At 48.1% G+C, this 23375-nt stretch overlaps 1 protein-coding gene across 2 annotated transcripts in view; it reads right to left on the bottom strand.

Moving 5' to 3' along the window:
* The window catches only part of RECQL5 (RecQ like helicase 5), a 669413-nt gene that overhangs the window by 439580 nt on the left and 206458 nt on the right, over positions 1-23375 (bottom strand). For both annotated transcript variants that reach the window (XM_085616996.1, XM_085616997.1), the window contains exons 4-6: positions 17107-17212; positions 1692-1803; positions 1420-1582 (exon numbers count right to left, since the gene is read on the bottom strand). In XM_085616996.1, the coding sequence (XP_085473122.1) occupies positions 1420-1582; positions 1692-1803; positions 17107-17212 (381 nt within the window). The remainder of the gene's footprint in view (positions 1-1419; positions 1583-1691; positions 1804-17106; positions 17213-23375) is intronic.

The following is a 23375-nucleotide window of genomic DNA, read 5'->3' as shown; positions in this document are numbered from 1 at the left end:
CTCTTCAAAACACAAGAGAGGCTTTCAAATGCACGTCTTTGTCATTGTCTGTACTCCTACCTGTCACTCTGTTACTGTAAGTGTGCTGCTATTGACTGGAATGAAAATCAGAGGTTGCACAATCAAATGTCAAAGCTAGCGCTAGTAGAAATGGGGAAAATATCTACCATAGAAAAACAAACCACCCCATAATCCTTCTACAAACTTCAAACACCATCTTAAGTCATTTAAGCAGCAGAGTTAGAATTACTTAAATCCGATGGGGCTCCATCTAGTAATTCCTCTCCCTATTTACCTCTAAGGTAATTTGTATCCTCTTTCCCTACCGTTATATGTATATAAATTGCAGGGATTGCAAAATATGGCAATCAGGTTAGTTTACACCCAACAAAAATTTGATTGGGTCTTATAGGTTCTCTAGGGGCTGCATTGCCGCTCAGTAACCTGGGGATACAAGGTAAAGGCTCTCTGCTTCCCTCGCTGGGCATTTCATGGCCAGGTTAAGATAAACTCCAGCAATACAACCCTTATCTGCCTTTCTTGTTTCTTTCGCAGACATACTGTCAAGATGCCTTTTGTTGCACGTGCTCGGACAAACAATATATTCATACTCATGTTAGGATATGTAGGTTGTAAAATCTAGAATGGGGTTTCCTTGTGTTTTAAGTTTTAGCTTCATCTCCTGTGTTCAAAGCAAAATTGTACCACCTGCTGGCTACTGAGAGAGAGCTAGGACACCCTAGCTACCAATTCGTGCTTGCCAAACACACTATTTAAACACTCTCTGTTGAGATTTATGGTTTTAAAATTAGGCCTGGGTGTGAAATTCCGCTCCACTTGCGCAGTTTTTCCCACTTCGCGCAGTGTGTGGAGTTCTGAAAAACGCGGAGAGGTGTTTTTTTCTCGCTTGCCAACGTTAAGTTGTGACTGCGAGCGAGGAAAATCTTACTCCAGACCACCTCCTCACGAGATTTCTCAACGCAGGCGGTCGTGAATGGCCGCTACTGCTAGCGATAAGAATCCTTCCGTTTGATATTGAGGAAGCTGATGCTCAAGTAGAACATCTACTTTTGTGATAGAAAGAAGCAGCGTCCTCTTGCACTGCTCATGGTGCCATTTGCGCTGATTTTTCAGCATAGCAAAAACAGCCAGCGCAAAAAAATCAGCGCGAAAGGTGCAACCTAACACACTCCGTCCGCCACTTGCGGAACTCTGTGTAGAATGGTGGAGCTTTATGGTCACTTCTCTGCAAACTCCACCAGGGCTAGTTCAAATCTTGACAGGGCTTATACAGCCATTTATATGTTTGAGGTTGAGAGGACAGTGTGTTGGGTAACCGCTCACCTGTTATTTAGGGCATCACAAAAAGATTTTTGTTTACTGCAAGAACACTAGAAAGACATTTTTACTAAAACTCACCTGGCTCTTTGCAGTATCTTTCTTGATCAGGAAGCTGACTTGATCTCGGTCGCTCCGGGAGTAGTAAAGTCTGCACCAAGAAGGCTTCCCGTCTCTACCAGCTCTTCCAGACTCTTGGTAATAGCCAGCCATTGACTTAGCTAGATTCCAATGAGCTACAAATCTAATACAGTACAAAAAAGGGACAATTTGATAAGGGGTCAGAGTCAACAATGTAGCATCTGCCTCATTCTGGCAACCAGATGAAAACTGGCATGACTACAGCCACTTACCTGACATTGGCCTTGTCCACACCCATGCCGAAGCTGATGGTAGCTACTATAACTGGTACAACTTGCTCCATCCACTCATTCTGAATTAAAGCTCGGAGAGTTCCATTTAGTCCTGCCAGCGGGGATAAATATAAACAGACCTGAATTATTTATAATCTCTCCTTGCAATGCCTCCTGCCTCCTTTACCATACAACAGTCAGTACTAACATGAACTACCATCTGTTCAAGGCATGTGTGCTGTAGATACACAAGCTTTTCATACTCCTGCCATCTAGTGTTGGGTTCGGATGTTTGCAAGTTGTTTTTCTTCAAAGAAGTCTTTTCCAGTCATGAGGTAAGGTGACTAACTCCTCCTTTCGGTGATAGTGCACATGGGCATCGACTCCATTGTTAGAATGTTTTCTTTCCGTCATCAGGTTCAGACTTCTATTGCAGCGAACCGATTCAAAACCGTTAATCTGGGTCCCGTCGGTCCGTAATACACTCTACCCTCATCGGTATTGTTTCAATCGCATCTTCCACTTTCTGCGTGTCGAAAATTCAGAAAAAAACTTTCATTATCCAGTTGGGAAACTCTAACTGCGGCCTTCAGGCCTAGCTCATTTTCCTCTATCTAATTCCACTCCGAAAATCCATCGTTGAGTCTTCTGCCGATGGAACAGATGCCATTTCAATTTTGTCCTCGGTGCCATTCCAAATATACACGCACCGACCATTATAAGGTCTGTAACCTCTGTCTTTCCTCGGAGCATAAAGAAGAAGACTGCAACGCTTGTCAGTCATTCCGATCCAAAAAGACTATGCTGAACCGTCGGGCTTGACGAAGAGAGATGCAACGACAGAGTATCAAGGACACCCGTGATATCTTCAGAGAAGATATCAAGAACGAAGAAATAAAGCGTCGGCAGCAGAAAAGGAGGAAAAGTTCTCCATTCAGTAACCTGATACAGACTTGGAGATCGTACTAAAGTCCCATGACGTTCCAGCTGGACAGGGTGCAGTGAGTACCAAAGCCCCTTTGTAAACAAACCCGCTTCCACCAAACAAAAGGCTGTTGGACCACCACTGCCATCAAGCCATGGTAGGCATCGAGACTCTGATTCCAACGCACCGCCTTCTGGCTCAGCACCAAAACAGCAAGTCAAGCATTCTGGCTCGGGCTTGTGCCGAGAAGACACCCCTTCAATTCAGAAACATTCGGGCTCAAAAGATAAAAAAGATAGACCCAGCCTGCCACCGAAAATTTCAGCACCGAAACAAAGATGCTCCTCTAAAGCCACCAAAGCCTATTCTAGAAACCATGAAACAAATGCTGGATCCAAAACAAAAGAAAATCCATATATACCCTTACACTGGGCACATTACAACTAAGCCAGTAATACCATCTTCTAAATGGAAAATAGACACTGAATATAAAATCCCTATTAAAAAGAAAAGGGACATGGCTACTAGCATTATTAACATTCCTCAAACCCCTCTACCTCGACGATGACACTTATGATCGCCACCACCATATCCATCGGAGAACTATAATATAGATCCACCTGCAGACACAGATCCAGATCTATATCTGGCTAAACCCCTTCCCCTCCTGATGATAATACTGTATATCAGGAGTTAATTGCTAACGCAAACCGAATGCATCGGGAACGTGATAGGTCGGGCACACTCCTGGCATGGCTCGCTAAGCAAGATACCGAAATTCGGCCTATCACTGCAATCATAAACCCCCAGGGTACTCTGGTGCAATCTCAGGATGAGATCCTCCAGGCGTTTTATCATCATTACTCGGCAGTTTACACCGCTCCCACGTCTCTCGATCCACTTCCTTGACCCCCTTCCCCTTCCCCGAATTGCCTCTGCAGACCGGAAGGGGTTAGACACACGGATAAAAACAACTGAGATTACAAGTGCGGTACGAGCATTGGCCCGCGGCAAAGCCCCTGGCCTTGACGGGCTCCCACTTGAATATTACGCCACTTTTGCCCCACAGTTGACCTCTCGTCTATCGGCAGTATTAGACTCGGCGCTTAGACTTGGCGAGCTGCCCGGCTCTATGAGAGCGTCGGTGATCGTGACATTTCCGAAACCCGACCGTGACCCTCAACTCCTCGCCTCCTACCGCCCCATCACGCTGCTCACAGCTGATTGTAAAATCCTGGGAAAAATCTTGGCGGACAGATACTCTCAAATCATATGCCCGTTAGTACACCCGGACCAATGCGGTTTTGTCCCAGGAAGGAATACCTCTCATAACATTCGGCGCCTCTTTCACATTCAGGATCAGATCGGGGATCGTTTCCCGCACGCGGCGTGTCTGATCTTGGACCTTGAAAAGGCGTTCGACACCCTCACATGGCAATTCCTTTTTTCAGTTCTGGGACGAGCGGGTCTCGGCCCCACACTCATAGCCTATACTCGCCTACTCTACACCAATCTTACGTCCCGGATCCGCCTTGGTCGCTATATCTCCCCGGAATTCACAATACACCGGGGCACGCGACAGGGGTGCCCCCTCTCGCCCCTCTTATTCGCACTCGCGGTAGAACCCTTGGCCATCCGGCTCCGTGGGGATGGGCAGACCTGGGGTATCCCACTAGCGGATGTCACACACTATGTATCCATGTACGCGAACGATCTCATATATATACGGGATGTGACAGCGGATCTCACCGCCGTTGCGACCGCCCTGTCGGAGTTTGCGGAGGCCTCGGGGTTGAGGGTGAACTGGGACAAATCGATGGTTTATCCCCTCCACCCGGACGCCCCCTCTCGGGAGGTCTGGATCGGTGACCGGAAACTGCACTGGGCGACGGAGGGTCCCCGATACCTTGGGATCCGACTATATCACTCCCCAATCGACATTTTCGAGGGGAATCATCGGAGGGCACTAGCAGGGATACGATCCTCCATTGGGTTCTGGCGGAGTCTACCGCTGGCCCCGATTGGCCGGGTAGCCCTGGCAAAGATGATATTGGTCCCGCGGCTTTTGTACTACTTCACCAATCTCCCAGTGATTCCCCCCCGCTCCTTTTTCAAAGATTTAGATACGCTCCTCAGCTCTCTGATATGGGGGCAAGGACGGCACAGAATCGCGTTGGCCAAGCTAAGACTGACCACGACGCAGGGGGGGCTTGGGGCGCCCTCATTCGAAGCCTACTTCCTGGCGTCGCAGCTCCAATGGCTCTCATATTGGACGGCGGAGCGATGCCTACTTGAGACATGCACTACCACGGGACTTGTGCCTCTGCCCGAATTGCGACGCCTGCTTCTGCCGGGTTCCCGCCCCACGCGAACCTACCCCCTGCAGGTGGACATTGCCCGGAAATGCGTGCAACGTATCCATCGCATGGCACCGCGCTGCCCTCCATACACGCCATTGTTACCGCTGGTCGGCTGGCCCAGAAATAACGGATTCTTCACGCCCGCTATGCTTCGGGAATGGACGGCGAGAGACATTGTCGAAGCGGAAATGCTATTTGACGAGGGACAGCTCAGGCCATACCGACAGCTCATGGAGGAATACGATTTACCCCCAGGCCAGTTCCTGCTTCACCACCAACTCCTCAGCCACTTTCGGCCATATGCTGACCTCACGCAAGGGGAACCTCCCACACACCCAGTCCTACACACACTCTTACAACTGGGAAGGGGTCGACACCTTATTACATGGTTGTATAAATCAATCGGGAACCTAACACCCCCACTGCTGGTACATCTCCGAGCCTTATGGGAGGAGGAGACGGGACGACCATTTCACGACAGCGAATGGGACAGAGCGATCGAATTCCCTAAAAAAGTATCCAGGAATGCCCGCTTTAAGAATATACAGTTTCACATTCTCCATAGGGCCTATTTGACGCCAGCGCGCCTTCAACGTTTCTATCCCGACACTACATTTCTATGCCCTCGTTGTCAGGCGCAGGATGCTGCCTTCTTCCACATGTTCTGGACCTGTCCGGGCATCCAGAACTATTGGACCTCTATCCACTCAACACTCAGAGACCTCACTGGGCTGACCCATTTGACTACCTGGGAGGGATGCGCGCTGGGTATCCTAGGGCGGAGAAAATGACACAAGGTATCGATGTGCTTCGTCTTCCTGGCCCACCTATTGGCTAAATGCTGTATAGCAATGCACTGGCGGTCCCCTACTGGTCCCCCGCTTGCAGCTTGGGTAGGCGCGGTTCTTAAATGGGCTACTGCGGAGGAGGACGCAATACGAGAGGAGGAGGCTAAGGGTACCCGTAAAACCCCAATCTCTTCAGAGTGGGCACTCCTACTACACCAATTCCGACAATCCCAGACCCCAACAACACTGGTAGCCGACATGAATACCCCCAACGCCGCACCGCCTCCCGCGATCCGAGTCTTCGCGGCGAGGGATCCCCCCCAGCGTCCCCCCGCAGCACCCCCGGGCCGGCTGAGTTCCCCCTCTACTCACCTGATACACCCCACGGCTCCTCTTCCCGGACTGTGCACACACCCACCCCCCCCTAGATGGTTGGCAGCTATACAGCCGAACGGGCAATGGCAGACTTGGGACACAGCCTAGAACTAGTCACTCAGAACTCCATGGCAGCCCCCAGTTTGGTTCACCTCCCCAGTTTTCTATACAGGCAATGCTCGGTAATCATACAGACCACTTCCACACGGAACAAGACACGTACGTACTCTCTATATTGATGTAGGTCTATTTGCCCGCTAATGTAAAGTACCCATTTTCACGACAAGTGATGTATGTATGCTCATATTATTAAATGCCAATAAAAAGAATTTTCAAAAAAAATCAGGAGTTAATTGCTAGGGTAGTGACTTACCATGGAGTGACTTTACGTAAGGAAGCCCTAGAAGAGGATTTCCTAATTGAAACTTTAGGAAACGCAGAAAATCACAGTCGCTGCCTATGTAAAAGGGTATGATGAGGCATGCTGACAATATTTTTAAAGATCCAGTTACAGCATGTATCACAACACCTAGAGTGGGCAAAAAATATAAACCCCCACCATCTGACTCCGTTTTTATTAAGGGCCAATTGCCTTTGGATTCTATAGTGGTCTCTAATGCCCATAAAAGGGCAAACTCATAAGCCTCAGGGAAGGCACCACCTCCAGATAAATATTCAAAGCTAATAGATGCCTCAGGAAAAAGAGTAGCTGCTCAATCAGCCAACCATTGGCGTATAGCCAATACACAAGGTCTGTTGGCTAGATACGATAGGACCAACTGGGACGAAATAGAAGATATATTAAAATATCTCCCAGAAGAACACAAGAAAAGAGGGCAGGAACTGGTACAAGAAGGGAAACTTATTTCCAATTCTTCTATTAGGTGTGCGTTAGATGCTGCAGATACTGCAACCAGAGGAGTAAACACCAGTATTCTCCTAAGAAGAAACGCATGGCTAAGAATCTCTGGTTTCAAACCAGAAGTTCAACAAACTATCCTTAATGCCCCTTTTGATAAAGAACACCTCTTCAGGCCTTAAGTGGACCAATCATTTGAAAAAATGAAGAAGGCTACAGAGGCGACAAAGTCTATGGGAGCGTTACAGTCTCCTTCTAACAGAGGCTCCTTTTGCAACTCATTTTATAGAGGAGACTCCAAAAGTAATACCGCAGATGCGACCGCATCTTCATAGACAACCCAAACACAATCCTCCCCCGCTAGAGGATTTTACAAAAGTGGCTATAGAGGAAATAATTTTAAAGGAAGAGGTAGAGGCACACCAACACATTCCTCTCCATCCCCTAACAAACGGTGACTTCATATCCCTTCCCCCGATTATTTTTCTCACATCATGGAAAATCTGCAACAATTTCTTTCCATTTGGCAGTCAATAACATCAGACAAATGGGTTTTGGGCATTATCCAACATGGTTATTGCCTGGAGCTCATAAACCACTCTTCCAATATTCCACCTCTCACTCACAAACTCTCGTTACAGCACCAACATCTACTCAAACAAGTAGTACAGGCTCTTCTACATAAAGGAGCTATAGAACCAGTTCCACTACAACATAAATTATTAGGGGTGTACTCACTCTACTTCCTAATTCACAAAAAGGATGGTTCATTAAGGCCAAGCTTAGATCTCAGGCCATTACACCCGTCCATATTATCAGAACACTTCCATATGGCCACACTTCAACTGGTGCTGTCACTTTTACAACAAGGCTACTTTATGTCAACACAGGATCTAAAGGAAGCATACTTTCACATTCCAATTCACCCAGCACATCTCAAATACCTCAGATTTGTAACAGACCAAAAACACTATCAGTTCAAAGTACTACCATTCGCTGTAACAACTGCACCCATAGTGTATACCAAACGCCTAGCAGTGGTAGCAGCTCATCTACGAAGACAGCAAATTCATGTCTTCCCATACCAGGATGATTGGCTCATAAAAGCCAACACACATCTCTAGTGTTTACAAAACACTCAAAACAACAATAAACCTTGTACATCTGTTGGGATTTACAATCAATGAACAAAAATCCCATCTTCCAATACATCCAGGATAAACAATTTTCAAACACTGCTACTACACTACCAAGACAACCATTCTCTCTCAGTCAGGACCTTTATGCAATTACAAGGGATGATGGTGTCATGCATTGCGATAGTGCCTCATAAGCGTCCTCTACATGAATGTTTAGCACATCAGTGGACTCAATCACAGGGTCAGTTAAAAAAATCTAGACAGCTATACTCATCGCTCTCTGCACACAAAATCTACTAAAACGGTGGCCATTTATCAACCCTGTTCCACACATCGTGCTCACATCAGACCCACCTCTCACAGGGTAGGGTGTAAAATTAAAAAATACAACAGTTCACGGTCTTTGGACCACCAAACAACAAAACCTTCACAGCAACTATCTAGAGCTGCAAGCAGTTTAGCTGGTGTTGAAGAACAAGTTACTTACCTTCAGTAACGATATATCTATAAGAAACATAGGTTAGTTATAGATTCCTTACCTCAGACTAGATCCCCCAGCAATACCAACCCCGGAGGTGGGTCTGCGTATCAAGTTCACACCAGAAAGTCCTGGAGAACAGAACGGACAAAAAAGCTCTCTCTCCGGATTTGGCTGTCCAGGCAGTAGTGTTTAGTGAACGTGCGCAGAGATGCCCACGTAGCTGCCTGACAAATGTCATTGAGGGGGGCTCCTCATCCCAAAGCAGTGGTAGCTGCCGTCGCCCTGGTGGAAGGGGCACGCAGCCCTACTAGAGGCTCCTTCTTTGCCAAGGAATAGCAAGCTTTAATGCACATAACGACCCACCTAGAGACGGACCGTTTGTGCACGGCCCGACCTTTCTTGGCACCCACGTAGCTCACATAGAGCTGGTCATCCACCCGAAATTGTTTGGTGCGATCCAAATAAAATGAAAGCACACGTTTTGGATCCAGACGGTGGAGCCTCTCTTCTTCTTTTGAAGGGTGTGGAGGCGGAAAGAAGGTGGGCAAATAGATGGTTTGGCCAGTGTGGAAAGAAGTGACCACCTTGGGAACAAAGGAAAGTCTGGTTCTTAGAACAACCTTGTCCGGATGAACAGCCAGGAAAGGAAGTTTTGAAGAAAGAACCCTGGAGCTCACTCACCCTGCGAGCAGAGGTGATGCCAACCAGAAAAGCAGTCTTTAAGGTAAGAAGTCTGGGAGGGCAGTTATGAAGTGGCTCAAAGGGAGCGCACATAAGTTAAGTCAGAACCAAGTTCAAGTCCCACTGAAGTATTACGAAGGGAATATGAGGAAAAAGAAGAGTAATGCCCTTCAGGAAGCGATTTACAACAGGGGACTTGAAAAGAGAAGGCTGATCAGGAAGCCTAAGAAAGGCTGAAATGGCCGAGAGGTAGCCCTTAACAGTGCCCAGAGCAGAGCCCTGCTGGGCCAAAGAAAGGAGGAACAAGAGAACCTAAGAAAGAGGGGCAGAAAGGCGGTCCACAGTCTTTGCTGTGCACCATGCCACAAATTAGTTCCATCTGCAGGCGTATACCGTAGCCTGGCTGCCAAGGTTACATCACAGACTTCGGGAGGAAGGTCGAAGGCTGTCAACTGTCGCTGCTCAATCTCCACGCAAGGTGGTGGAGACTGGACAGGGTTGGATGGAAGATCCTTCCGAAGAGGCAGATGTATCGGAGGATCGAATGCCATATGTAATAGCTCGGGATACCAGACTCTTCATGCCCAATCCGGAGCCACAAGAATGACTTGGGCCCGGTCGCGCTTGATCTTTTTCAGCATTCTTGGCAGAAGTGGTATAGGCTGAAAGGCATATAGAAGATCGCAACTCCACTCGCAACGAAAAGCATCGCCACCTTGGAAATTCTAACATGCAGAATTAATGACATTGCGCGTTCTCTTCGGTGGCGAATAGATCTAACCAAGGCACTCCCCACTGCTGAAAGAGACCTTGTGCCACCTCCGAGTGACGACGCCATTTGTGATCCATCATGCACCTGCGGCTGAGTTTGTCCGTCCTGGCGTTCAGAGAACCTGCCAGCTGTTGAACCACCAGGGATATGCCCTGATGCTCCAGCCATGTCCAGAGACAGAGAGCCTCTTGACATAGGGTCCAAGACACCACCCCGCCCTGTTTGATGCAGTACCATGTGGCGGTGGTGTTGTCCGTGAACACCTGCACTACTCTTCCCCGAACTGAGGGAAGGAATGCCTTTAGTGCAAGACAGATCGCCCGGAGCTCCTGAAGGTGGATGTGGAGCCCAGACTCTGCCGGAGACCAGAGGCCTCTGATCTCCGCCTCTCCCATGTGGCCGCCCCATCCCAGAAGTGATGTGTCCATCACCACAGTGTTGGGGAAGGGAGAGAGATCTGCCGTTGACCCAATCCTGGTTCGTTAGCCACCACTGCAATTGTCGTGCAGTGCCCTCCGAGATCCGGACGCAATTGGACAGATTCCCCTGATGCTGCACCCACTGGAACTTAAGGTCCCACTGCAGAGCCCGCATAAGCCACCAGGCATGATCTACCAGCAGGATGAAGGAGGTGATGAGGCCCAGCAGCCTCAGGGCCATTCTGACCAAAACCCGGGATAGAGGCTGAGAGATCGGAATCATAGTCCGAGTATCCCAAACTCGCTCCTTGGGAGGATAAGCCTGAAACTGTGCCGTTCCTAGAACCACTCATATGAAAAGGAGCCTCTGAGAGGGAATCAGGTGTGACTTCGGCAAGTTTATAGTAAACCCAAGAAAGTGTAGGTAGTCCGCCGCAGTCTGGAGGTGGGAGACTATCGCCTGGGGCGAGCCCGCCTTCAACAGCCAGTCGTCGAGATAGGGGAGGACTGGAACCCCTGACCTGTGCAGATGAGCTGTGACCACCGCCATCACTTTCGTGAACACCCGAGGGGCGCTGGTAAGGCCAAAGGGGAACACAGTAAACTGAAAGTGTTCGTGGCCTACCGTGAACCGCAGTTTACGCCTGTGGGCCGGCAGGACAGGGATGTGAAAGTAAGCATTCTGCAAGTGCAACGCTACCAACCAGTCTCCAGGGTCGAGGGCAGACACGACCTGAGCTAGCGTCAACATTTTGAACTTCTCCTTCCGGAGGAAGCGGTTGACGTTCCTGAGATCTAAGATAGGATGAAGGCCTTTGTCCTTCTTGGGCACCAGAAAGTAGTGGGTATAGCAACCACAACCTACTTCTGGGGCAGGAACTCACTCGATAGTTCCCTTGGCCAAGAGAGCCGTAACTTCCTGTTGGAGAAGGGCCAGATAATCCTCCGACATGCGGTGATACTGAGGTGAAATGGCTGGAGGGGAAGTCTCGAAGGGGAGGGAGTAGCCCCTTCAGACTATCGGCAAAACACACCTGTCCGACGTGATGGTGCGCCAGTGGGGGAGGTGATGGCGAATCCTGCTGCCCACTGGCGATTGGTGGTCCTGAAAGGTCAGACTAGGAGGCTTTGAAGCCTGCTGCAGAGGGGCGATGGACTGGCCCGCTCGCTGGCCCCCAAACCCATGGCGGTGGGTCCCACGTCTTGAATTGCGCAGGGGCCAAGTAGCGTGCGCCAGCCTGCGGCTCTGGGCGGAACGTGGCAGGCGCCCCGTTCCGTAGCCACGAAAGGGGCGAAAGGCAGACTGTGCAGGACAGGTGGTGGAGAGGCCCAAGGACTTGGCCGTAGCCCGAGAGTCCTTGAAGCACTCTAGTGCACTGTCTGCTTTGTCGCCGAATAGGCGAAGGCCATCGAAGGGCATGTCCATCAGGGTACTTTGGACATCCCCGGAGAAACCAGTCGACCTCTGCCAGGCCTAGTGTTGAAGGGCTGAAATTGTTCTGCCTAGTGAGTCAGCGGTGTCTAGTCCACAACGAATTGTAAACATTGCTGCATCTCTCCCCTCGGCGACAGCAAGGGAGAGCACTGCCCGGGCCTCCTCCGGACATGGAGTCAGCACCTGCACCACCGTATCATACACAGAGTGGGTGCAACGGCCCAACAGACATACAGTGTTTACAGACCACAGTCCCAAGCTGGAGGGAAAAAAAACTTCTTCCCAAGATGGTCCAGCTTTTTGGATTTCCTCTCAGGTGGTGCAGTAGGGAAGGTGTTTCCTTTGGAGGTGGAGGCTTGGATCACCAAGCTCTCTGGGGTGGGGTGTTGGGAGAGGAAAATAGGGTCGTCCAGGCTGGGCAGTGGTGTCGGGCAAGTATCATATCCACTGGAGCCCCAGTGTTGGGCCTGTACCAGGTGCCCAAAAGGACGTCTGTGAGGGCTTCGTTGAACGGCAGCAGCGGATCCGAAGAGCTCGCTGCCAGCTGAAGCACCTCTGTGAGGAGGTTAGTCCTGACTGCCACCATAGGTAGCTCGAGGTTGAGAGCCTCAGCAACCCTATGCAACACCACTGTGTAAGATGCTCCCTCCTCCGTAGCCACGGTAGGAGGAGACAACATGCCAAGGTCTGGAGAGGTATCCAGACCACTGGCATCCCCCAACTCCTCTCCGCAGTCCTGATCATATCTCAACTGGTAAGTTAGAGGGTCTCCAGACCCCTCGCAGTCCTCTTCACCCTCTTCTGGTTGCCAATCTGGCTGAAAAGAACCAGGGTAGAACTGGGGAACAAAAGTACCCATCGGCGTCTGCAGACGCCGGTCCAGCTCCGTGTCTACGTCGGGGTGGAGGCCGGGGTCGACGCCAGTTGGGGGCACAACCGGCGTAGTTAGCAGCCGTGGTGCTGGTGGATTCGTAGCCGGGGAAGGTGTTAGAAGGTCGACCAGGCCTGGATCCAAGAGGACCCTGCGGTGTCTGGGCCAAAGCCGCTGGCATCGAAGGCCCAGGGCCACCAGCTGAGTCCGTGGGCCCCAAAGGCGTGCCAGCAGAGTCGGGCTGCCCAAAGATGGCATGCATCGCTTCGTAAAAAGCTCAGAGCTAGGCAGGGGTCACTGCTGGTCCCAGAAAGGGAGGGAAGCTCAGAGTCAATCCTTCGGGCTCTGCACGCGGAGCTGCGGGTGGGGCACCTCCCGCATCCCTCGTCGCGTCAGCCGACAGACGGGGAGAAGTCGAAGAGCGGCGGTGTTTCTTCGACTTCTTCTTGTGCTTCGACTTACCTGAGGAGTGCAAAGACTTCAAAGAAGAGTGGTGATGGTGGCTTCACGATTTGTCCCTCGACCTCCCGCGTGACCGGTCCCTCGAACGCCGTGGAGCGGACTGCCAGGCCTCGAGAAGCTTTCGGGACCGCTCCCGCAAAGACTTCCGACTGCGGGACCATGAATCTGAACACGACTTAGGGTCGTGGTCCTGATACAAACACCAAAGGCATACGCGGTGCAGACTAGCCACGGACATCAGCTTTCGGCAGGACCCACAAGCCTTGAAATCGGACATCCCTCATGCACCAGGAGTCGATCGGCTCAAAAACGGTGTCGACAAAAGTCGCAAAAGATTCAGTCAAAAGGTGACTGGAGGTAACGCTCTCTCTGGATCTGCGCTGCCTGGCATAGAAAAAGAAAGAACTGACGTCAGCGCGCAAGGGCGGCGTCTAAGTAGCTGCCGCTACGTCATTCCGTCATCCACGATGCCAACGACGAACGCGGAGCCGACCAACGCCACCTTTCGACGCGCAGGGGTACTGCTGACGAAAACATTTTCTGGATCCAGTATGACGCCTGGGGGTAATTCTAAGGTAAGGAATCTATAACTAACTGTTTCTTTTAGATAGCATTTCTATCTCACCTAATAGAAAAAGTTGTCCTAGTCCGGAGGGACAATAGGACAACAATGTACTATCTACAAAAACAGGGGGGGCCACACTCTACAACTATCACGCCTCTCTCAGAACATTTGGCTGTGGGCGGTTCATCACAAGATTCAACTATTAGCAGAACATCTTCCAGGAACAGACAACGACTTTGCCGACCTCCTCAGCAGGATGTGGTAACAAGTCCACGAGTGGGAACTCCACCCCCAAGTGCTCCTTCCCTGCTTCCAGAAATGGGGGTTTCCAAAAATAGATCTCTTTGCAACAGCAGAGAACTAAAAATGCCCAGACTTCGCCTCCAGGTCCCCACACCCTCCATCCAAAGTCAATGTCCTATGGATGAACTTAACAGGGAAATTTGCTTACGCTTTTCTGCCTTCCCCTCTCCTTGCATTTCTAGTTCAGAAGCTCAGGCAGACATCTCACGCTAATTTTAGGGGCTCCCACATGGACTTGTCAACCATGGTTCACCACGTTACTAGAACTGTCAGTAGTCCCACACCAGAAGCTTCACCTCAATCCAAACCTTCTCACACAGAACTATGGAGAAATCAGACATCCAAACCCCAAGGAGCTCAGCTTAGCGATATGGCTCCTGAAATCATAGAATTTGGATATCTGAACCTACCACCAGATTGTATGACAGTTCTGAAAGAAGCACTACCACTAGGGCATGTTATGCAGCAAAGTGGAAAAGGTGTGTTATATTTATAATAAAAACACAATTGATGTCCTGGATGCATTTATACAGAATATTATTTGTTATGTTTTGCATCTACAACGAGCAGGCTTAGCATATACATCTATTCAACTGCATCTTGCAGCAGTAGCTGCTTGTCCTCAAAATAAACATTTATCCTTATTCAAAGTTCCAGTAATTAAAGCTTTTATGGAAGGCCTTAAAAGAATACCACCACCCAGGGTACCACCTGCACCTATCTGGAACCTTAGCATTGTTCTCACAAGGCTTATGGGTCCACCTTTTGAACCATTGCACAATTGTTCATTACAATTTCTTTCATGGAAGGTTGCCTTTCTAATTGCCATCACTTCACTAAAACGTGTTGGAGAGCTACAGGCATTAACCTTAGAAGAACCCAACGTTCAACTTCATAAAGATAAACCCAAAATGCCTTCAAAAAGTTGTCTCTGCTTTTCATATGAACCAATCAGTTGAGTTACATGTGTTCTTCCCTCAACCCCATTCAATAGCAGAAAGAGCTCAGCATACACTTGATGTCAAAAGAGCACTATTATATTATTTTGATAGGACAAAAGATTTTCGCAAAACAAAACAACTTTTTGTTGCCTTTGCTCCATCTCATAAAGGAAATCCTATCTCTAAATCCGGCATTTGTAGATGGCTTGTCAAATAGCTTCAGACTTGCTATGTTAAAGCTAAAAGAACGTTAACTATACCTCCGAGAACACATTCTACTCTAAAATAGGAGCATCTATGGCCTTTTTAGGCAAGATTCCCATAGCTGACATATGTAAGACAGCTACATGGGCTAAACCACACAAATTTACCAAACATTATTGTGTGGATGTATTAGCATGTCAACAAGCTAATGTAGGACAAGGAGTGCTAAAAACACTTTTTCAAACAACAACTGCAACACCCACTTGTTAGCCATCGCTTTGGGAGAATACTGCTATACAGTCTATGTAAAGCATGTTTATCTAAAGCACACATGCCTCCAACAGATTATGTTACTTACCCTGTAAGCATCTGTTCTTGGCATGTAGAGCTGTAGATTCACATGTGCCCTCCTCGGTCACAGGGGGCTGTTGCAGTTCTTATTACTTATGTTACATACACATGGACAACTCTATACTAAATTTACTCCATTCTCACCCTCATGCGGGAAAACAATCTAACAATGGAGTCGATGCCCTTGAGCACTATCACCGAAAGGAGGAGTCACCTTACCTTGTGCCTGGAAAAGACTTATCGAAGAAAAACAACTTGAAAACATCCAGACCCAACACTAGATGGCTGGAGTATGCAAAGCATTTGAATCTACAGCTCTACATGCCAAAAACAGATGCTTCCAGAGTAAGTAAGATAATCCATACTGTGTCCTCTCAATGGCGTTATTTAGAACACACTCAACCACCATCCAGAAACCAGTTGTCTCCTACACTACTCAGTCAACCATCTTCAACACAATTCACCAAGATACAGTTCCTCAATCAACAAGAACCAAACTTACTAAGACTCTCACTCACAGCCACCATTTAGAACCAGACAATGACCTAAAAATAAAAACCCTACTTCAACCATCAAGTACTCATTTTATTTATGTTTGAAATTTGGTAAAGCACTGACATGTTTTCTTCTGGACGCTTTAAAGTGCCTTGTCTTAGTTGCTACTGTCTAAACATAATTAAACAGACACATAAAAAGGATTTTTAACATTTGGATCAGTGTTAGGTCCCGGAACTGGTCATTCTATAAATTGAGCTTGGTATTTAGTGTTGATACAGTAGGTAGGTGGAAGAGAAAAAATGGTGTGTAAAAAAGGGGATGAGCGCATGGATATGAGATGCGGGATCATGAAATTCCATAACTCAAACTGCGGAGACCACTTCCCCAGCCTTCATTGAAGCTCAACCACAAGGCACTGTGGAGTATATAATCCACTAAGATTACTATGTCAGCCATAATTCAGAATTCAACACATCCATAGTCTTCATCAATGACCCAACTGACAAACTGTTGAACATGCACAAATGACAATCCACTAGCATTCCTTAAACAACGTTTGTCCAGGTGCCAAACCACCAAGATTACACCTAAAACTTTTATCCTAGAGTCACACAGTATTAAAACCCATGCGATGTCCTCTCTCAACCATAAATCCAATTTCATTCCAAATCACCACTGTATCAACCATCACTTAAGCTTCAACCTGCCATTAACCCTCCCACAAGTAGCAACAAATACGCAGCCAGCACACATCCATACATACACAATCATCTTTTATGGAGGAAATCACTCTGCTTCCCAATCGTTGTCACCTCAGACTCTATTGACCCTCCACTCTACCCATTTTCATCTAGGAGTCAAGCAGTCCTGCTCCCTTCTGGTCATCATCTAATACCCAACCCACACTCCTCCTCCTTGAACCATCACAGTGAATACTATCCGTGTGAGAACGCATCAGTGAGTTAGATAATGAGCACATGGCTTACCTGCATGGTAGGCCTTGGCTTTCACACCTCTCTGTGACAGCTGCACTGCTACCTCCTCACAGGCATCTCGTGTCCTGCAGTACACAATACCACAACCGCCAAAACCCTGCAAAGAAAAAGAGAGAAGAAACTGTTCAGTGTACACACCAGAGTCTTACAGACAGCCTTCTGGCAGCACACTAGAGATACTTAACCAACTGTTTATGAATTAACGCAAAAGACGCAACACGGACAGACACATGGTGAAAAACATTACCAGGAGATAGGAGAAAGAATTGTGCCAATTCAGGTCACATGATTTCATGATTGTATTTTGACTGAAAAATCACAATTTCCCCTGCTATGGAGAGACATTACATTAAAATGAACAGAGGGTCGCCCCTCACTGGTGAGCACTTCAGAAAGGCATTATAGAATCACTATAATAGTTAAACAAAACATTTGGCAACAGCACTGTATGGCACTATTTTCTTTTAACATTAACTGTCTGCATACAAAATATTTGCAGACTCAAACAACTTAGTGCTTGGTATATCTAAAATGACTAATTTTGAAAGGTCCGGATTAAAAAGACTTAGTATGCAGCAAAAATGTAAAACTGAGCGGGGGCACTGGTGGAGAGGAGAGGTTGGAGAATTAAAAAAAAAAGAAAAGATTCTGCTCCCGCTGCCTGCCTCCTTGTTTCTCCTACTCCTCGTGTCTCGGAAGCTGGAAGGGGATGGTCACTCAGGGCTGAGGCTCCCCACCCAATCCAGGTGCTGCTTTCATATGAGAGCAGCACCAGCCTTGATTTGAGCTGCCTCGTTTGCTGCTCAGACGTTGCCTAGGAGCCTGGGGGGTTTCTCCAACTCGGATGTACAATACAGCCGGGTTGGAGAAACAGGAGTGTGCATGTGAGTTTGGCTTGCTGTCCAACATGTGCACCTATAAGTGCACAGTACTCCTCCCTGTACTGGCCCGGCCCCGCCCATCCTGTCGGAGATAATTAACTCCGACAGAGATAAATAAAACGAGCAGGCACAGGCTCCCAGTCTGCCTGGGAGCGCAAGTTGCAGGCGCTCAGGCCAATCCAGATGCTGCTTTCATGCAGCATCAGGATTGGCTGTAGTGCATTCTGGGAGCCTGTGCCAAGAATAAGGAAGAGGGTGATGTGGTGGGAGACGGCGGTGGCATTAAGGTACTTTTTAAAATGTATTTAATTATTTTGTCCCCCGACTTCCCCATCCCCCCCACCTCCCTCCTCTGGCCCGGACCACCCCGCCACTTTGGCAGGGGACGGGCCACTACTGGAATGGATAAGTGGTCTTCTGCAACCCATTGTGGCATAGGTGGTATGTTTGAAGGGGTGGATAAGATGGGTAGGGCATAACCACCCTGGACGATTGGAAGCACCCATGTGAACGATGTGATGCTCCACCCACAGAGGAAATAGCTTATCCTGCCTCCAACTGGGTGACGTGCTGCTGAGGCCAAACTAAAGGGGTTTTGCGGCGGAGTGGGGGTTGGATTGGGTACTAGGTTGTTCCTGAATGCCTGGACATTGACGGCCCGATCTCCAACCTCTACTACGAAAAGATTAGGAGTCTGTTGATATTAAGGCAGGTTTTGGACTCGAAAAGAACAATATTGTTGGGAAAACTGCTGCATAGGTGCTGAAAAGCCAAGTGAGAATGCTGTACCCTTACTCTCTTTAAAGCACTGCCGGGCTGAGCCCGCAGTGTCTGTGAAGAGACAGGTACCATTGAATGGTATGTCCATAATTGATGCTTGGACATCACTGGAAAAGCCTGTGGATTTGACCTTGTGTGGCGCCGGAGTACCAAAGTGCTACCAACTATTCTACCTAAACAGTCAGTAGTGTACCTGCCTGCTCATATGACATCACCACGTCTTAAAAATAGGGAAAAAAGCATGTAAATGAGAGAAGGTCAGTCTGATATGGTGTTTTCTATCCAAGCTGTTCAATTCCACTGTGTGCTGGACAGTGGCCTTAATTCTTGGCCACCTCAGCAACCCTGCCTCACACAACATCCCTAAAAACCTCCCCCCATCGTAAAATGCTACTGGCAGTAGGCAGGACTCACAGGTCAAGGAAAAGAGATACTTTTCAACACAAAACCTTACCTCATATAAACACTTCTTTGACCTCAGAATATGTTCTGTGTGCAAGTTGAAATTAAAGACCTGCACTTCATTTCAAACAAACTTCAAACCATTTCCTTAATTTTCAAATACATGAAATGGCTCCTGTGTAGTAATCTACCCAAATTAATAGGGGAGCATCATGCTGAACGATTCACTGTGGTGCGTACATTAGTGAAATGCATGTTTTACTTGCCAGCTCTCCGTTGTTTGAAGTAGGTTTTTTCTCTACTGGAAAAACATCTGCACAGATTTAACGCTGCACCACTACAAGCGCATTTAAAATTTAGCAAAGCAGTGAAAAGTCTGGGAAGCAGATTTACTTTCCAGCACAAAGGGTATTTTGCACCGGAAAGGTGCGCTTTTCATTGTACAAATTGTGCTTTCCACTGCTTTGTACCACTTTGCATCAAGGAGAAGACGCACTGTGGTAATGCGGGTACTTCAGCAAAAGCCTGATCTATGAAAATAGTCAGAGGACTTTAGGTAAAAAAAATAACACTTCTTGTGTTTTTCCCTCTCCTGGATGATGGATGCATTACTCATCTCCTTCCACTGCTTGCTTTTCAAATACTAGGTTTTTCTTTTGTGTTGCGCACTCTAGAGTGCATGTGCTTTCAGCGGTCTTCCTTGAAAACTTCTCTCCCCCAGCCACAATTCGTGTTCCTCTCTGTCGCCTGTGCTTCTCACCCTGCCACGCTATGTTGCTCTCTCTTGCCTGCTGCTTTGCCCTCTACCCAGGGACAGCTTCCCTGCAATGGCGGAGGACCGTCGCCCCACTGGCGCAGAGCCAGTAGCTGAAAATAAAACAATATTTTAATATGGTTTTACTTTTCAGCTAATGGGTCTGAGCCAGTGCTGAGGGGAGGGGCCGGGCCATGGGAGGGAGGAGGAGGACTGGTTTCTGCACTGTAAGTGCACATGTGTATTTGGCCAGCCGTCTCAGGTCGGCCAAACTTAGGTTTCTCCAACCCGCCTGTAGGAGGAACCGCACAGACTCCGTGTCCTCAGTGGAGCATCAAAGCAGCTCGCTCAGGCCAATTCCATGCTGCACTCATAGTATGAGAGCAGCGCGGGGATTGCACAGGCAGTCTGATGCTGCCCCAGTACCTGCTGGGACAAGGAGGTAGGAAGACAACCAAGGCGCGATGCAGGAGGCGGCAGGCAGCTTCAGGGAAGTCATTTTAAAAATAATTTTAATTATTATTAACCACGCCGTGCTCTCCCTCCTGCGCAACCCTTCATCCCCTCCACCCACCCCAGCACTTTTTGTCTGTGGCAGTCGCCACTGCCTCGACCTCACACTCTGTGGGGTTTGCCTCCACCCGTGTCCTTTGCGATGCTTCCCCCACCACATCCACTGTGCTTCAACCCATGCTTCACAAAAAACAAAGCAAAAAACAAAAAACGCTCACATCATTTTGTAAGGGCATGTCTAACCGCTGAAGATGGCGGCCACATAACAAAAAGGGCTCCCAGACCTAGGTCCGTACATCCACATCATCCGATCACACTAGGGACAATCCACCAAAAGAGGCACGCCCAATATTGCCTACCTCTGGACGGAAATTATGGGGGTGGGGGGTGACCTGTACCATCTCCCGATGACTCCCCAGGACAAAAATTACCACACTGGGTGTGCCCATCCTTCATCAAAGCCTTGGACAAAAGATTTAACCCTAGAAAGAATGTAGTGTTGGTACGCCACAAATTTTTGCAACATGCCCAGATTCCTGGCGAGACCATTGATGATTTTGTCACTGCACTCAGAACCCTTGCGGTCACTTGCAATTACAGAGAGTTTAGAGATGAAATTATCTGTGATCAGCTGATTGAACACACATGGAACAGGAAAATTGAGGAAAAACTATCATCATCTGAAGACCCTGACTTGGAAACGGCCCTCACTCTAGCTAGGGGCATTGAACATTCTCAGTTCCGCATGAAGGTAATGAGTGGATATGTGCTATCTGGTAAAGTCAAGCAGCTTAACGCGAACCACAATATCAAATCCGCTAAGGGAACCAATGTTACTTCTGCGTGAAACCCAGCACCTGCACCTGGATTATCCAAAACCAAAACATAGAAACAGAACCTTTATGGTTCCGTTGTGGGAGCAAGTCACATTTAGACAATGCCAAGTTTTGTTTTGCCTTAAATCAAACTTGTTGTAAGAAAGGGCACTTTGCATGGGTATGCAAAGCTACCGGGTTGCTCAGAGGCACTACGCAAACTGTTGGAACTATTGAGGACTTCTTTGATTCAGGCAAAGAAAATGAGAACAATGTTTTACTAATGTCGTCTTCTTCACCTTTGCAGTCAGAGGGGTTGTCCAGCATCCATGACTGGGTCATGCAAAAGAAAATCTCCAGCTAGTGTAATCTGTGTGAATGGCAAGAAAATGAGCTTTTTAGACGAATCTGGTTCCCCGTTCACCCTCATTAATGCCAAAGATTTTGATGGGTTAGGCGGCATTCAATTGAACCAGTCTAGCATAAGAATCTTTGCTTATGGAGGTAAAAGGGTGCGAGTCCTTGGTAAATTTGCAGCCAATTTAGGGGAGATTTTGCAACTGGAACTGTGTACATAGTGAAAGACGGTGCAAATTTGTTGGGGTGGGAAGAGCAAGGGGAAGTTGGGATCATTTTGGATCCCAGCAATCCGGATATGGTCTTGTCATAGACAAGAGGTGAGACAATTTTATAGCACTTCCTCATCGATGATCCCTCCTGACGTTTTCACGGTGGGACAGTTAACTGGTGATGAATGGATTCAGAAGTATCCTGAGGTTTTTAGTGACAATTTAGGGAAGTTGAAAGGTTTTCAGCACCGTATCATCCTCAAGCAAAGTGCAAAGAAAGTTACACATAAGGTGCGTAAGGTACCCTTGAGTCTGTGTAACGAACTACAGCAGGATCTAGAAGGTTTGTGTGCCATGTGTGCGATTGAACCCACTGAAGGGTCTGAGTGGTTGGCTCTCAGTCTTGGCACGCAAAGCGGACAAGCCCCTTAGGATGTGTGTGGACTTTCGCAATCTCAACTCTAGCATCTGGGTAGATCGCCAGCCCCTGCCCAACATCAATGAAAAGCTGGCAAACCTGGATGGAGCCAAGTATTTCTCAGCTCTTGACATTTCCTCAGCTTACCATCAGGTCAAATTGTCAAAGACACCAGACACCTGACTTCTTTTGTGACCCTTGAAGGGGCCTTTCGTTACAGAAGAATGCCGTTTGGTCTGGCATCGGCTACTGCAGTGTTCCAGCGCCTTAAGGGGAATTTATTTAAGAACACTGTGGGGGTCGTGTTTTTCCAAAACAACATTCTCCTTCATGGCAAAACTGGACTGGAACATGACAGCAGGGTCAAGCAAGTGTTGGAGATTGCCGGGTCGAGTGGGTTGACCTTAGGAAGGCCAAATGCAAGTTCTTTCAGGAGGTGGTGGATTATTTTGGTCACCACCTTTCTTGTAGTGGGGTGGAACCGAAAGTAAAAATTTTGGATGCCATTCAGAATGCACCCGAACCTATGAATAAAGACCAACTTCGAACCTTCTTAGGGCTAGTAGAGTACTATGCCATGTTTGTGTACAATTTGTCTGACAAAACAGCATGTCTGTGGGAACTTCTTAAGAAAAACACTAGGTATGTGTGGAGTGATGAGTGCGACAACTATTTTAAGCTCTAGAAGAAAGAAATTGTGCAGGAACGTCCTCTCAAATTGTTTAACATCAATGACCTGTGCATTGTCTCTACCGATGCTAGCAACGTTGGTTTGGGAGCTGTTCTCATGCAGAAGAGATGTGACAGGCGTGAGGAGACCACAGCATTTGCCTCCAGAACACTTCGGGGCTGAAAACACTTATTCTACAATTGAGAACTTCCGGAATTTCTTGTGGGGTAATGATTTTTTTCTTATAACAGATCATTAGCCCTTAGTAATCTTTTCACTGCCAGAGGTGGTGATAGGGCCACCCCATAAATAGCTAAGTGGCAGTACAGACTGCAAGAATGTAATTACCAGCCGGAGTATGGAGCGGGTGTGAAGAATCATGTCGCCGATTGTTTACGGAGAGTGTTAGCGACACATCTATTGACGGTCTGGATATAGCGTGTGCGGCTGGTGCTGTG

This window comes from Triturus cristatus, chromosome 7 (genome assembly GCF_964204655.1).
Source record: "Triturus cristatus chromosome 7, aTriCri1.1, whole genome shotgun sequence".
NCBI lineage: Eukaryota > Metazoa > Chordata > Amphibia > Caudata > Salamandridae > Triturus > Triturus cristatus.
This window is presented reverse-complemented; position numbering and strand designations above follow the sequence as displayed.